At 45.5% G+C, this 16,225-nt stretch overlaps 1 protein-coding gene across 2 annotated transcripts in view; it reads right to left on the bottom strand.

Moving 5' to 3' along the window:
• The window catches only part of FNDC1 (fibronectin type III domain containing 1), a 233,544-nt gene that overhangs the window by 58,421 nt on the left and 158,898 nt on the right, over window positions 1-16,225 (bottom strand). Inside the window, exons 5-7 of one of the 2 annotated variants that reach the window (XM_034669400.1) lie at window positions 15,147-15,341; window positions 12,782-12,868; window positions 12,288-12,356 (exon numbers count right to left, since the gene is read on the bottom strand). The exons of the other annotated variant lie outside the window; for it this stretch is intronic. Of the exons in view, the coding sequence (XP_034525291.1) occupies window positions 12,288-12,356; window positions 12,782-12,868; window positions 15,147-15,341 (351 nt within the window). The remainder of the gene's footprint in view (window positions 1-12,287; window positions 12,357-12,781; window positions 12,869-15,146; window positions 15,342-16,225) is intronic. 2 annotated transcript variants of the gene reach the window in all.

The following is a 16,225-nucleotide window of genomic DNA, read 5'->3' as shown; positions in this document are numbered from 1 at the left end:
GTGCTAAGGTTCCAAGGACACAGAGTTCAGTCTCAGACAACACAAGTTTATTGCCTCAGGTGCCCAGCCCGTGGCTCTGTCTCGACTCCCACCAGGCCCCTTAGGCATCAGCCACACCGCCCTCCTCAAACTACAGGCTTTCACCCCAGGCTCCACCTGCTGTGTAGCCGCCCCACACCAGGGCCTGGTGGAACTCGGGGAACAGGGAGCAGGCTGAGGCTAGCCCCAGCCACCAACCGCGCTGCCTACTTTATACAGAACTTCACAGTTTACACAAGCCCTCATGGTTTAATCGTCCTTACAAGAGCTTCCTGGTTAAGTAGCATACATGTCATAATCCCCAAGAGAAAACTGAGGTTCAAAGAGGTGAAGTCGCTGACCCAAGTCCACACGGCTACTAAGTGCCAAGTGAGGACCTGAATTCAAGCATGTGGGCTGGGTTCCATTCTCATCTCGCTAGACACCTTCCAGTTCCACTCTCCCCTCACCCCACGTGCCATCCCACAACCACCTAACCTCTTCCGCCAATGAATGTGAAGCAAGGTTCTGAGCTGGGCAGGCCCTCCTCAGGGTGTGAGCATAATGTCTGGTACAGTAGGTGTTAAGTGTGTGTGTGTGTGTGTGTGTGTGTGTGCGTGAGCACACATTTAAATGGACCGGACAGCACACACAGCAGGTAGTAAATGAGTAAGAGAAGGCCTCTCGCCAAGGACTGCCCCGAGACCTCTTCCCACCATACACGGAGGTCACTGACTCTGAAAACCACAGCCCCCCCATCTTTCAAACCTTGGTTTTAGAAATCTTTTTTCAAGTATTTTGAAATTTTCCATTCTTTAATATTCTGGGATTCATACCGTCAAACACCTTCTATAGGTCTTTTATAGGTCATCTGGTGGTCCTCTTTTAAGCTGATGCACACATTTAAAAAAAAAAAAACTATCCATATGGTTCAAATTCACTGGCCATGAAATTATTCCAGTGTTTTCTCTAAGCCGTATGTGATAGCTTCACAGAAGCCCTGTGAAATTTTTCTGATAAATCTCTGTAAGTCTTTTATCTTGAAAACGGGAAGTCATAATTGCCATGAGTCATCACGTTCACATTGACCAGTGCAGAGTGTATTTTAAACTTGGCGGGACACATTCCCTCCGTTGCTCTTGGTACAACAGAACCTGGTAGATCGTACTCAGAACTGACCAATCACAGGAAACCCACAGCGGTTAAATACACACTGTCCACTTGGCAGGTCAGCTGTGCAACAGTTAGCACCTGGATTACAGCAGACTTCAGAAAGCCAGACAGGATTAGAACACCTCTGCTGATCTGTACTGCCAGCTACTCAAATTGGCAAAAATCCTGAAATTATACAGAATCAAAATCTGTTCTCTTCACAAAGAAAAAAAATTAAAAAATCAAAAGATCACCATGATGCTATGCCCATCTACAATCCAATGCTATCTGGGTGCCTTTGAGAACCTTCACGGAAGCTCAAGTTTCCTCCTCTGTAAAGTATATCCAGCATATCGAGTTTTGTAATATAATCCATGTAAAGCATATAAAACTGTACCTGGCATGTATTAAGCACCCATTAGTTGCTAGGTGTGTCTGTGACTGTGATAAAAATGAAATCCCTCATTTATCAGACTCCCTGGATGGGCGGGCCGCCCCCTCCAGACGTGAGCCACGGTCGTATCACAAAGCTTACCGTGATGCCCTGCACACAGGGGGCACTAAAAAAAATGTGTCTCAAAGAACCAGACATAAGCAGAAGAACACAGTATTGTCAAAGACTCTTTACATTGAAAACCTTCTCAGCTATGAGGTGGTCTAATCCAGACCCCTTTTTCTGTACCATAAACTGACAGCACTATTCTTCATCATCACCTAACAATGATCAATTGCTCTGAGCAAGCCCCTGCTCTTTGTTGGCATAAAAGAGTCCATGGCCACTGCTGTCTGGTGACCACTTTCCTCGGCCTGGTCTCGGCTAACAGGACACTCTCATTTTCCAGCAGAACGCCAGCTGTCACTCAGCACACAGCTCCACTGAGCAACCTGACACCCTGCTTCACTGGCCTCCCGGCTTCACAGAGATCAATAGTCTCGATCCTCATCCTCATGGCCTGAGAGGGCAGGCCTGTGTGCTTGCTGGCCTTCCGCTCACCCATCCTCTGCCCCCAGCAGCTTCCCCACAATCCCAAACATCGGACCCCGAGGCCAGGAGGGGCACTGGTCCAAACAGCAGGAAGGGGTCTGGCCTGTGAGGCCAGCGCAGTGGCCCTCACACCGCAGTGTGCATCAGACTCACCTGCAGGGCTTGTGAAATCACATCCCAGCCCCCAGCTCTATCAGAGCCAGGTGAGTCCAAAGCTTCTGTGTACTTTTTTTTTTTTAAGATTTTATTTATTTGACAGAGAGAGTGAGAGAGCACAAGCAGGGGGAGCAGCAGAGGGAGAGAAAGAAGTAGGCTCTCTGCTGAGCAAGGAGCCCAATGTGGGCCTTGATCCCAGGACCCTGGGATCATGACCTGAGCCAAAGGCAGACGCTTAACCAACTGAACCACCCAGGCACCCCAGCTTATGTGTCCTTTGATGAATAAGCATAAAGAAGAGGAGGGAGGGCCGGAAAAGGGGAGAGAAGGCGCACTAGAGGGGGTGAAGATGAACTGTGAACAGCCAGAACAGAGATAGGACATGGGCTTTGCTGTCCCCACATGGAGTATGGATTCCCTGCCACTGACACAGGCCCAGGCCTGGCACTGAGTGATGTCTGCCAAGGGCTCCTTCCTGAGCAAGTTCTGACACATCATCTCCTCAGAGACCTATGAATGCTTCACAAAACTCTCCTTCCACACACCAACATTTGCCACACTTACACTGAAGTCTTTTGAATGCCGTTGTTTTCTTTTCCAATAAACATCCTCAATACTCTGACTTCTGGGTTTTTGTGTGATATTTGGATATGCCTAGCTATTTAACAATAAGGAGAATGGGTATCTTATTTCTTTATTTAGAATATTGTCTGTCACCATGTCACCAACCTTCATAAGTCATTGGATCCCTACCAGGTAGAAGTCATTTGACAAACGTCCTCACCATCACCCAGTAATGCCCCATTTACAGACAGAGTGAGGCTCAGGATGCTTAAAGGGGAATTTTGAAGCCAGATAGCAGGGGCACGAAGCTGGCCTGGAACTGCAGTCTGTTGGATCTGTAGCTCTGATTCTCTCCACTTCACTTTTGTTCAGAAGCTCCTGGTGGGTGCAGAGTTGGTGTCACCAGCAGCCACGCTGTGATATAAGCATGATGCCTGCCCTGGGAGAAGGTCCCTTTTGGTGCCTCACAGACAACTTGGGGTGAAGGATCTGGTCTGCTGCTCCAGGAATCACCCCATGACTTCCATGTCATGAATACACCCACTTACAGAAAACATCGGCATCATCCCAAGGACGTAGCTGCTCTTGAGGGAAGTCAGTCCATCTGTTCCATCAGGAGCCACTCATCACATGATTCCCCTGACATTTGTACATTTCAACACTCCAGGAAAGACCATGTGATGAACAGCCCAGCACCTGGGCAGCCACACTGATGGCCTGGCTGCCCGACTCATCCTGGGAAGCAGTCAGGACATTAAGGAGAGAATTTTTGCAACTTACACACATCTCTCTGCCCTCAGAGATACTAGAACAGCAGCCCTAGGCCCACCTAGAGGCAGTAGATCTTCAAAGGTCTACAAGATCTTGAAAGAAAGAAAAGAAGAGAAAAGAAAGAAAAACAACCTTGATCTCCCCCAAACTCACCAATGCCAATGTCTAATAATGTTATGGATTGTGGAAGCCCAAAGAGCCTTTCTAAAACATCAAACACTAACTCTTAAAATGAGCCAACCTGAGTGTCTTCGGTCAAGCTTCCTCCTGCCCCCTGGCCCTGTCCAGTTCTTCACAGACTCTTCCCTCCTGCTCTCTAGGATCACACAGTAATGTCCAGACTGCTCCCAGATGAGGTGTCACAGGGCATCCTACTCAGCACAGAATAGAGAAAGGACAATAGTCAGAGGCCAACCTCATGGGCTGCTGCGAGGCTGCCAGCACTTGTGCCCTAAACGGTGGCCCTCAAAATCCAGGAGGACTGTCTCAGAAACAAAGCAAATACTGTAAGCCATTCTGGGGTCACGCCACAGAGGCCATTTTGTCTTGTTCGGCTGTCTGTTGCACAAGACTGTGGAATCCCTTTATCATGTAGGAAAGCTCCTCAAACTTTTCCCTGTAAGTTATTTAATAGCAAAGAAGATGGCACAATCCCAGAAGCCTGGCTCAAGGCAATTTATTCACAATCTTTATCTCAAAATCTCACTTCAATTTTATAGACTACTCTTTAGTATCTTGGTGTTTGTCTTAAAGTAGAAAGTAACATTTTGAAAGATCATCCAGAAAGCACTTCCTGTGGACGTGGTCAGTGTATCCTATGTCTTCATGGACTCCCGGCAGGGCGGTGTCCTGGCCCAGCCCCACGGACCTAGCATGAGGGGATCAGGGAGCTTCTCCAGCTGCGGAGGTCTCCTGCATTCGAGATGGGCAGGTGCAGTCACTGGAAGCATCTGCTCCAGATCCCTCTGGGGGTAGTGTCACTTCTAGAAGCACTTCCTGAGGACTCATGAGGGCCACGGAAAGCAAAGGGAGCAACAGCCCTTTCCTGATCTCCTTAACAGCTGAGATGCAGACATCTGGCATTTCTTCACTCCTCAGTGTAACATGGGGACAGCCTCCTGGACTATGGAAACCAAGATAAAGGAGTGGGAAATATTCTGAGGAAAACTGTGTCTCAGTTCCAAGGTTTGTTTTGTTTGGTTTATTTGTTTTAGTCTAAAGCTCTTCTGTATTGCTTTCATTCGGGAGCTGGACAGTAAGTAACACACTTGTTTTCTGGAAATGAAAGACCTTGTTTCTATTGAGTGGTAACTGGTTAGTTTAACTTTTTACTGCGATCCAGCATGCCCTTTGCAAATAGAAGACCCAGTTATGGTATACGAATAGGTTGATAAGTTAAAAGAGAAGGGCTTGGGGTGCCTGGGTGGCACAGCGGTTAAGCGTCTGCCTTCGGCTCAGGGCGTGATCCCGGCGTTATGGGATCAAGCCCCACATCAGGCTCCTCCACTATGAGCCTGCTTCTTTCTCTCCCACTCACCCTGCTTGTGTTCCCTCTCTCGCTGGCTGTCTCTATCTCTGTCAAATAAATAAATAAAATCTTTAGAAAAAATAAAAAATAAATAAATAAAGGAGAAGGGCTTTCTTTCAGGACTAATATCTGCATTTGCAGGGTTCCTATATAAGGACCACATCCCTCTTCAGAGACCTCATGAGGGACATGCCTGCCCTCTTTTCCACTCAGACGTGAAAGGAAAAGCCCACGGCAGACCCACTGCAGTCAGACAGCGGCAGCTGGCCCCCAAGATGCTGACCTTGTCAGAAGCATTGGGTTTACTAACAGGTGCAGAACGTGAAGACAAAGTCAGCAGCACCTTCACTCAAGGCCACACATGTGGGGACAGTTCCTCTCTCCAGCGTTTGGGCCCTGTCCTGCCGCTTGGAGCAACCACTCATCCGCCTCTGAAGTGAGCACCCACCCCACACCCGAGGAGACGGCCTCACTCCTGGTCGCTGGCTTCCGGGCCACTCGCTGATGGGAAAATCTGTGAGCACACATTCACATCCATCGATACAGAGGAAACACCACAGAATGAGCTGGGAAGCCTCTCCAGTCAACGACAGCTCCTGAGTCCCTTCCAAGGCATTTCTGTGGGGGCTGGAACCCCTGAGAGTTTTGCTCCGACCCTAGAACATTCGGCTACGGGAGAAGTTACACAGCACCGCACACAAGATTCCACCGCCTACTTTTACACTGTTCAAGAACGGGCTCAAAGGTTGGGGAAGTCTACACTCTAATGGGAGAGGCGACTTTGAAGCAGGCACTCTGATAAGATGGGAGCCCCCCGGGAAGAAGGGGTATCCCCACAGCAGGTCTTGCTGTGTACACGCCTCGTCTTCACAGACCAGCCGCCTCGAGGAATTCCAATCCACAAATGCCCTCATGTCATTCCAAGACACAGAAGGCACGAATTAGGATCTCTGACTGAGGACAGCACCCCTCTGTGGCCGACACCCTGGCCTGCCCAGGACCACCCCCAGCAGCAGCGGCTGAACTAGCCAGGGGCGACCCTGACCTTCTGACAGCCCGCTCTGCATCTCACACTGCCCTCGCGCTTGTCACTTCCCATCTCCGCCAAGGCACAGACACCGAGGGGAAGCAGCCTCCAAATACATTTCCGCTTAACACACATTGATGGAGCGCCTACTGTGTGCTTGCCCCAGGCCCTGGAGATACAAAGATGAGTAAATCAAAGCACCCTGCCTTTGAGGTGGCTCACCATCTCAGCTGGTATGCAGAAACTGATTTTTGCCCTGTAAACTGCACTTAATAAAACTCGTGATTGCCTGAGAAAGCTACTGAGAAAATCAGGCCACCGACATTAAGTCCCCATTGGCCAGGGCGTTAATTGAAACTAGCGTGTGAAAAGAGGGCCATCTGATCGTAATTTAAGAAGTCTGGATTGGGGTACGCTTGAAGCGCAAGTCTGGCACACAGCAGCCCCCTGGCTCGGCTCCAGCATGGTCGGCTGGAGCCCTGGACGAGCAGCACGGTGTGTGATCTGCACACTGGTGCTAAACCGGCACTTTTACCCAGAGTGACACCAACAGTCTAGATACGGTAATGGGGCCTTCTTCCTGGCTCACGTGGTGGCACACGTGCCGTCACACACAGAGAAGGGGGGGCGGCACAGACAACGGGGCCATTGGGACAGGTGTGTCCAGTGGCTCGCTGGTGAAATTTTCTATTCTGTGCGGCTCTGTGCGCTCAGGCACGGATTCAACACCTAGAAACTGCAACTCAGCGTTTCTCCCTTTAATAATATGATTTTTTTATTTTGCTGATCTAAAACAGTAGAAGGGGTGGAGAAAAGGGCACAGAGACATTTCTCAGTACTACAGATGGTTCCCAATTGCTTGAAAAGCTCAAAATCACCTAATAAAAGTGGTAGAATCGATCTGCTTCGTGTCCTAAATTCACAAAATTTCCCAGCTTAAAGGAACCCCAGAACCTTAGAATAAAACTCAGAACCTGAGGCCGTTCTTAGAAAGGAACCTAGAACCTTCCCATCAAGTCCCAGCATTTCACAGCTGCAGGATTTTACAGGAATATGCTGCAGCTGCAGCCCGAGCCAGCCATGCGGAGTGGACAGGGCGGGGCTACAGCCTGATGGGGACTCTGCTCTCAAGTCAACAGGTCAGGAAAGGGCCATCACAGGACACTAGGGTTAGAATTTCCACTCTCCACATCAGTCACATTTAAATAAATTGGCAAGAAGATACACCTGAAGGTCTGTGCTCGTTTTGATGAACTATTGATAGAAAAGGCCAGAATTCATAATTATTTTTTTAAAGTTCTTTTGGTCTCTACATTTATTTATTTATTTATTTATTTATTTATTTATTTATTTATTTATCAGAGAGAGAGAGAGAGAAAGAGAGCATGCACAAGCAGGGGGAGAGGCAGGCAGAGGGAGAAGCAGGCTCCCCGATGAGCAAGGAGCCCTATGCAGGACTCAATCCCAGGACACTGGGATCATGACGTGAGCCGAAGGCAGCCACTTAACAAATTGAGCCACCAGGCATCCCAGAATTCATAATTCTAGGTTATGAAATATCCATTTCTCATATTCCATAGGTATTTCCTATGAAAGGAACACCAGGGAAGGAATTAAAGATGCCAAACTGTGGTTTGCATGGTTTGTTAGTTTCATTATTTCTATGTCAAGTAATTTGATACCTATTCAACAGCAAGTATCACCTTTTTGAGGCAGGCACAGAGGAGAGTAGCAGGCTCCATGACCTCGGGCCTGCCCTCGGGTCTGACCAGCATGCAAAGCAGCTTCACACGTAGGAAGTCAGCCTTGAAGAGTCATGGGGACAGCAGTTCCCCTCAGAGCCAAGAAGAGCGAAGGGAGATGAGGGTTTGGAAGTCATGGGAAATAAGAGGAGGGGTGTCATGCTGATGACCTTTATTCTGCTGGGAGGAGGAAACAAGGCTAGAAGCGAGAGGAGGACAGGAGGAAGGAGCTTGAGCAAAGTGGCAACATTTTGAAACTGCCAACCCATGGAAGGAAGGAAGTACCTTGAGTAAGAACACTTAGAACAATTACCAAGCAGCGCTGAGGACCCAGTTGGAGTTAGCAGACCAGCTGTAAGGAGTCACAAAGGTCCAGGTCAGCTAAGCTCTTTGCTTCTCCCACAAGGCCCAGCAATCCACATGCAGGAGGGAAACCAGGGAGGTAGGGGCCCTGGTATGGGGACTAGCAGGCCACTGAGGCTGTCCCATGGTCAGGGGAGCTGGCTGAGCTGACATGAGCGGGACCAGGATAAGACAAGAAATGAGGCAGGAGATGACTTCAGACTGTGGAACTGGGAACGGTCTATGGACCCAAAGCCTGAGTAGGTCCAAAAGGGAGCTCAGGACAGTAAGGAAGTTGAAAAAGTGAGATACTGTGGACAGGAGCAACTCTACCACAGGCAACAGGTGGCAGCAGCCGGAAACCATGAGGTGAGACTGTCATGTGGGCCACCGTCATGGAGGATACCAGTGTGGACCGGCCATTATGAGCCAAGTGCCAACATGTTATTTGCATTTGGGGAGCAACCTGGAGGTCAGGGAATGGCTGGGCACAGGTATGCCCGTGTTGGTTGAGAACAGCCAAGGAGAACTGTGAACTCAAGTCAGAGCTATAATTTAATTGTCTAAAAAATAAGCAAACTTCATGGATTAAAATATAATGTAAGAAAATACGAGGGAGAAATCGAACTTTTATCTCAGTACTATGTCTAATTTGGGCACCTTAGTTTAAGGACAGCATGAATGACTAGATTTTTAGAAAACCGTCACCTTATTAAAAATACACAAGATCCTATTGAGAACAAAAATTTTCCAGATGAAGAGCCTAGTGAAAGCAGAATGACCTGCACACCCAGTCGTGGGTTGGTTGGAGGCAGAGCTGGGCCGTGGTCTTGTCCTGACCCCACTGTCTGGCTCGGCACAGAACAAATGACCCCACAGCCGGTCACAGAAATAAAAAGCTAAAACAACTTCAGAAAAGAAGTCTGCAGGGAAGGTAAATAAGATTCCGATATCTGAATGGACTTGGGACCTCTCTTCCCTGGGGACAAAACAAAGGGATATGGGTTGGCATCTCAACAGGAGGGATTTCACATTAAAATACAAAGAAAACTTTCTAACTAACAGATATAAGATGAGCTGCCCAAAGCCAGAATTTCCGGGAAAATTACAGTTCTCCTTAGTCCTCCTACTTTCTGAGTCCTGAGGCCTTTCAGATTTGGACGAGTGACTAGTCTGAGAATTAGTCAAGTCTGCCTGCCATATTCTTCCTCCTCCTCACTCTCACCCCAGCCAGCAGTCCCCATACCAGCTCAGCCTGGTGCCATCATCTTAGGGCCTCCCCGGCTCACCCACCTGCCTTAGTCTGTATCTCAGTGCTGTTCATTTTTCAAAGAATTTATGATTCTGTGACAGGCTGAATTGTGTCCCCCCCAAATTCATATGTTGAAGTTTTGACCCCCAATTACCCCAGGATATGACTGTCTTTGGAGACTGAGCCTTTTAGGAGGTGATTAAGTTACAATGAGGCCATTGGGGTGGGCCCTACTCCCATCTGGCTGATGTCCTTTTAAGGAAAGTCAGAGACACGTAGAGACACCAAGAATGTGCACTCACAGAGGAAAGAAAAGCCAAAGAGAAGCCTCAGGGGAAATCAAACCTGCTGATACTTTGATCTTGGACTTCCAGACTCTGGAACTGTGAGAGAAAATAAACATCTGTTGCTTAAGCCACCCTCTGTGGTATTTTGTTACAGCGTCCCTCACAAACTAATACAGATTATATGTGTTATTTTTTGCTTACATGTTTATTGTCTTTCTTTTCCACTAGAATCCAGTCTTCGTTCAGGCAAACCCTTGTTTGTCTTACCCACTATTGTATCTGTAGCCTCCAGACCTGCCCCTGGAAAGCCAATGGCACTGAATAAATGAATCTAATAATTAGGGAAAGACAATGAGGTCAAGATAGGTCTCCACCCCATAAGGAGGCCTTCTGGGATTTGAACTGAAACTACTGTTTCTGGCAGAGCAAAAAGATAGATTGTCCTCTGGTTTCAAATAAAACGAAGAAAGTGAGATGCTACCAGTCAAAGCACTAAAGGGAATGCTTGGGGCCTTCCACTGGGAGCCAATGCCAATGTCTACATTTTGAGGACAAATCCCTTCCTTTGAATGAAGATACCTGGAACTCGGAATACTTACTTTGGTTAATGGGACTGTCATTTCTTTACTCCTCAGAGCAGCAGCACAGCGTATTTTCCAAGCCTTAGAGAAAAGGCATAGATGCATGCTGACCATTTATTGATAACTTCTCATAAATTATTCTTATTATTTTTATTACCAATGAAATGTAATTTTTTATGGAGCATTGTAACCAAGTCTGTGCATTCTGGTATTCATTTTTTTAAAAGAAAAAGTTCTGCTTTATATCATATGCTGGAAATGGTTTCAGCTAGCAATTTCTTCCATATCTTTTTTATCATAATGTATAACAAACATAGTATTATATATTACAGAAGAGTGCTCTTTGGCAATGAGGGCACACAAGTCTCCTACAGAGAGAGGTTAAATGATTTCACAGTATGCAAAACCAATAACAAGTTGGAGCACAATTGTCCATGAGTCCCAATTCCCAGCAGTTCTGTAACTCATGCCCACTCAGAAAGGTCACACACACACACACACACACACACACACACACACACACACTTTTATTAAAGAAGGCATAAGAAATTAATTATTTAAGAAAAAGCAAAAGAAAATTACTTGTTCTAAAACCACGGTCATTCGGAATACTTTATCGGAAAGATTATAAAAAATAAAATGGTCATTTAAAATACAAGATTCCAATACAAGGCACTGAACCTCTGTCAGTAAAAAGTTTACATGCACCTCTTCAGGGATGGACAATCTCAGAATAAACAACCCTGCCTATTTTGCACATTTCCTAGGTGTGCTACCATCTTGGCTACTCCACACCGTCACCATCCTCTCAGTTTTGACCTTGGCCCTTTGCTCTTGTCCCTCCTGTCACCTTCATACACTCTCGGTTTCCACTCACTCTGGAGCATGACTCCGGAATCCATGTCTGCCCCTTACTTCTCTCTTCCAACTTTCAACTCCCCACCTCCAATCACTACCGAGATGTCTCCCTTCCAACACCATGGTCACCGCAAGTCCAACATATTAGAACAAAAGCATATCACCTTTCCTTGAAAGCCATCTTCCTTTTCTGGTGATTTCATTTTTCCACCCCCTTTCTATGAAAACAGGACTTTGAAACTGCCTATACCCACCAAATCTGATCTGAGAAGACGATTATGGTCATTGGTTTCAAAGTACTCACCTTCCTCTCAACAACAACACCAGACTGACGGACTTAAAAACATGGTTCATGAAAATAGAATACAGGTCCTCACCATTTTGCCTTTGGGATAGTATCCAACCACACTCCAAAATAACTGCATTCGTTTTGCATTATTTTTTCACCATTAATTAAATATATTCAAAAAATACAAGAAATGTAAACACTTCTCTCAACAAGTAAAACAATATGACTAGACAACATCAACATCCAAACGATACAACAGACATATCTACAAATATGGAGCAGAGATGGAAGGCAGGTGCTCTAACATATCACAAAATATCCCACGCTTACAAGAAAAGAGAGAAAGACTTATGTAGTGTATTAGCCAATAAAAGCTACTTCTTGGTGGATTCCATTCATTTATGCCATCCACAGGTAACAGCTCTAAAAATCCTCATCAGGCCAGGGCTGCCATCTCAACCACCATATTTGCCTGTTAACAGTGCAACAGTATCCCAGATGTAGACGCAGACACTTCCCCACACCAGAACATGAAAGAACAGTGCAAAATGAGCAACACTGGCTGCAGTCCGGGTCATCAGGTGCAGAGCAGATTGACCAAAACCATGTGGCATGTGTGTTAGTTTAGCGATGGGAACTGAATGAAGGTTGGTGAGCACATGTGTGTGACAGAAGCACGACCCTCTTGCGAGACGGTGCTTCAGTGAAGACATGAACCGAAGGAGCACATAGTACCTGTGACGGTTTCATTAAATGGTCCCGGACCCTTAATGGGAAAACCATCAATCTGGATCCATTCACCTCCTAAATGAGGAAAATGCAACTTCATAGTTAGAAACGAGGATGATTGGATTTCCCACATTTCAGTGCAGCCCTGACATATGTTTAGTGGTCTTTTCAACAGTCCACAAAAGGAGCCGCTCAGGCCACATCAGTAATGAGGCACCTAAGCTTTCTGGACAACACATCTTTTCGGCCTTTTGCACACGGCTTACTCTAATGAGTACTCAAAAAATGTAGGACAAAACGCTAACAGCCTACATTAAAATTACTTTAAAAGAAGGGATGAGACTGTCCTAGTCTTCAATCTTTCAGCTTGCTATACGAGTCATTCTTGCTCAGGAACTCTTTAAAGATTCTAAATTTGTATAGATCTGAGAAAGCAAGGAGGGATGTTTCTCCCCATCTATGTAACAAAAATACAGCCTCCGATGCTAGGTAAGACTTACCAGGCGGGCTTTCAGCTCTGTAAACTGGACGGCTCACTCCATTGTGGTTTTCTGCAGTAACCAGCACAAAGTACACTACCCCCGGCTCTGAAACATATGGTTTATATCAAGCCACCATTTCAAATCTCCAAGAATGACAGTTTGATTCACTAACTGTCTCCCTTATGTATAACCAAATATAAAAATCTGAATTAAGTGACAAGTCTAACTGCAGCTTTTTCTCTCTCTCTTTCATCAATATCACTAACATTCCTCTCGTGCAACGAAAATACACCTGACCCAAAGAACACATTTATTTAGTACAAAGTACATGGCATGTCTAATAAAGCAGTCCACAGAAAAGGTTTTTGAGCTTTTTAATGTGAAGTTAATATAGGAAATAGGAACGCACTATCCACTAACTAGGTGTTTTATAGCCTACAGCGCTAGTAACTGCAAATAATATCTCCCCCTGGAAGCCTCACACAGAAATCTCCAAAAAACAGAAAGAAAATATAAGTGTAACTCATAAAATTTAGCACATGGGAAATCTTCATTGCAACACATAAAGCTTCATGAAATGTTCTCCTTATGACAGTAAAATACTCCCTTTACTAGGTCTGCATGTTGTCTTTGACCGTTTCAACAAAAATCTAGAGAAACAGCTGTTGGAACCTTGGACATACTAATCTTGAAATAACTGGGCTGACCTGAATCTAGGGTCAAGGTCAAATAGCCATGGTCTCTTTGGCCGAGTTCCTGAAGTCAGTGGGACAGGAAGGGAAATGGAGAGGCCATGTTAACTGGGTGATGAGCCCTGAATTCGCAGCTGCAAAAAGGAAAACTCCAATAGCGCTGGTTTTCCTCAAAATGAATTACTGTGAAAGGTAAGTGAAGGCGCCAATTCCTTGGAAAGATGAGGGTTTGTGGGCATTTGATGGGACGGACGTTTAGAGAGATAAAAGTCAGTTGAGTCAAAGGCAAGAAGCATGTGTACATTGCTCAAGGTAAGGAATGTCCCCGTAACGGAACTTCAGTTCTTGGGCCAGAGGCCCAGCAACAACGACACGGTGATGCCATCTAGCACCCCCGCTGTGCTGAAGATCAGTAGGACCTCTGTCTGACTGCGGCAGGGCCTGGTAGCATTCAGGGTTTGGCACGGCCTACTGGACTAACTGGGAAATTCTCTCTAGGGTCAGACAGCATGCAAAATCATGCGTCGCCAGGCACTTTCTCTCTCTATTCTGAGGTTATTCGTATTTCAAAGAAATTTAATCCACATGTCTCTGATTCCCGTTAACTCATCAGTGAGTTACTTGGGAGACACTATTTGTTTTTCAGTGAGTTCTAGGGCTCTCTTTTTGCATGTTTTTCTTCTCTGCAGCGATCCTAACAACCCAAGGTTTGAACAAGCAAAGATGACCCTGCTCGTGCCTTTGGTCCAACAGAATCTCCATTCAGCCTCACTGTTGGACTTTGTAGGGTCATACTGATGTGGAAAAGATTCAGAGAAACATATGTTTAGCTGGAACTACGAAGAAGGAAATCTGGCTCCTTTTATGTCCCTTCTATATGCTTTCTGCTCCATTACTCAGAAAGCCTAACATTAAAATGCAGGAGGTAGAGAGGGAGTAAGTGTGCAGAATATGGCCAGGAATCTGAGGAGCCATGAGTTGATTTTAATCCACTAAAGGAAGGCAGGGAAACGGTAACCTGGCACAAGGAGACCCGGTTAGCAGGGATACTGACTTCTGTTACTTTCTTACAATCCATCCTAAGGTTGGACTGTAGAATAAATGGAGTTTCAGGCTTGTAGGATCAAAATGCAAAAGATAGAAGATCCTGAGGAGGCATCTCAAAGCCTATGTTCAAAACCACCTACACCTGCACTTATAAAACAATATATTTAGGAAAATTGTTAAATATTACAGACTTCCAGAATCAAATTTAACGGGGAGGATGTCACACCTTTGAACCAGATGTGGGTAGGCATGACATCACACACACCCTCACAGGGACATATTATTTGAGTAATCTCTAATTGGTTTATAAATTAGACATCTCAAGATTAGGCTACAAAGTAGTCAAGTTTCTATGAAACAAACAAAAGACCAACATGTTTTCCAAAAGCACATTCGGTTTCCTACGTCCATTTGGAGAGCTATCCAGAAATACCTGAGCTCAAATGCAGAATGAAGAAGCCCAGGGGCAAGATAAAGGTTAAGCAACAGCCTCATGACCTTGGCTACCTGTTCCCAAAGAACCATGAGATCGCTGGAGCCTGGGCACACGGTGTTTCACAAACAGCCATCCTACCTGAGAAGGGAACCGAGAATGTTGATGTACGGTTAGTTCTGACTGGCAAAAAGACCAGAGTGTCACTTACCCACATCCTCAATAAGGAAGGAGTGCGTCTCGGCATTCACCTTGATGTATTTAAGACTTTTCAGTGACTTCCCATAGGCAATGTTGTAATGCTCCACGGGTCTACTGGTAGCATCTTTGGGTGGGTCCCACGTGACTTTCAGGCCCATTTTAGTGGACAGCAGTTTCACGTGCCTTGGCTTCAGTGGGTGGTCAGCTATGCAAACAGCGCAACTATCAACTTACGGGAACGGCAGATTGTGAAAAGGAATTTTTTTCCAATGTTCTCTGATATTATTATCAAAAGAGCAAAGGACTTTCAATTTGTCTGGTCCTAAAGACATTAAGTACGGTCATGTTTGAACGTCGTTACAGTATGAGAGCAAAACAAACATATCAAACCCACAAGCTTTCATGTATTTTGGATAACTGTGGGTGGTAAATTTAAAACAAAAGTGAAACAAATCAAAACAGACTCTAGGCATTCTCTGGCTTGATTATGTTGCTCGCTAGTGCAGGAATAACGAATTCATAATTTTTGCATTCATAAATCAAATAAGCTTTTAGTATTTTGTATGTTACAGTTGGACAATCTTCAAAATACCTCCAAGGAGAACAACATAAAATTGTCATGATAAGGATGACTACCGATTGCATCCAAAGTGAGATAACAGAAGCATTCATTTCCACAAAGAAAACAAACCAAGATCGTCAACACCTTAAAAGGGAGGTAAGCCTCTGGTTCATCTGCATAGAGCTAATTTAAATGTTTCCATGCTTTGTCCCAGAAGAAGAAAAACAAGTTATTAAGAAGCATAATTACATTTTTATCTTCAGTTATGAGGTTCCACAAACGTATTCTTGATTTTGAAAAATAACACAAATGAAACATAACATTTTGTCAAACAAAATCTCTCAGCTCACATTGTAACGGATCCTGCCACATTACATAACATATACAGACACTAAACATTCACACAACAGTCAAACAAATTTTAGGCAAACCTGGATCTGAAACTCTTTATTCAATGATGCAAGGCACTCTCAGGAAAGAGAAAAATAATCTAAACAACCCAGAAACCCTTAAACTGAGTAACATGA

The sequence above is a fragment of the Ailuropoda melanoleuca genome, chromosome 10, assembly GCF_002007445.2.
Source record: "Ailuropoda melanoleuca isolate Jingjing chromosome 10, ASM200744v2, whole genome shotgun sequence".
Classification (NCBI taxonomy): Eukaryota; Metazoa; Chordata; class Mammalia; order Carnivora; family Ursidae; genus Ailuropoda; species Ailuropoda melanoleuca.
Note: the sequence above shows the minus strand (reverse complement) of the source record. Positions and strands in the feature narration are given on the sequence as shown.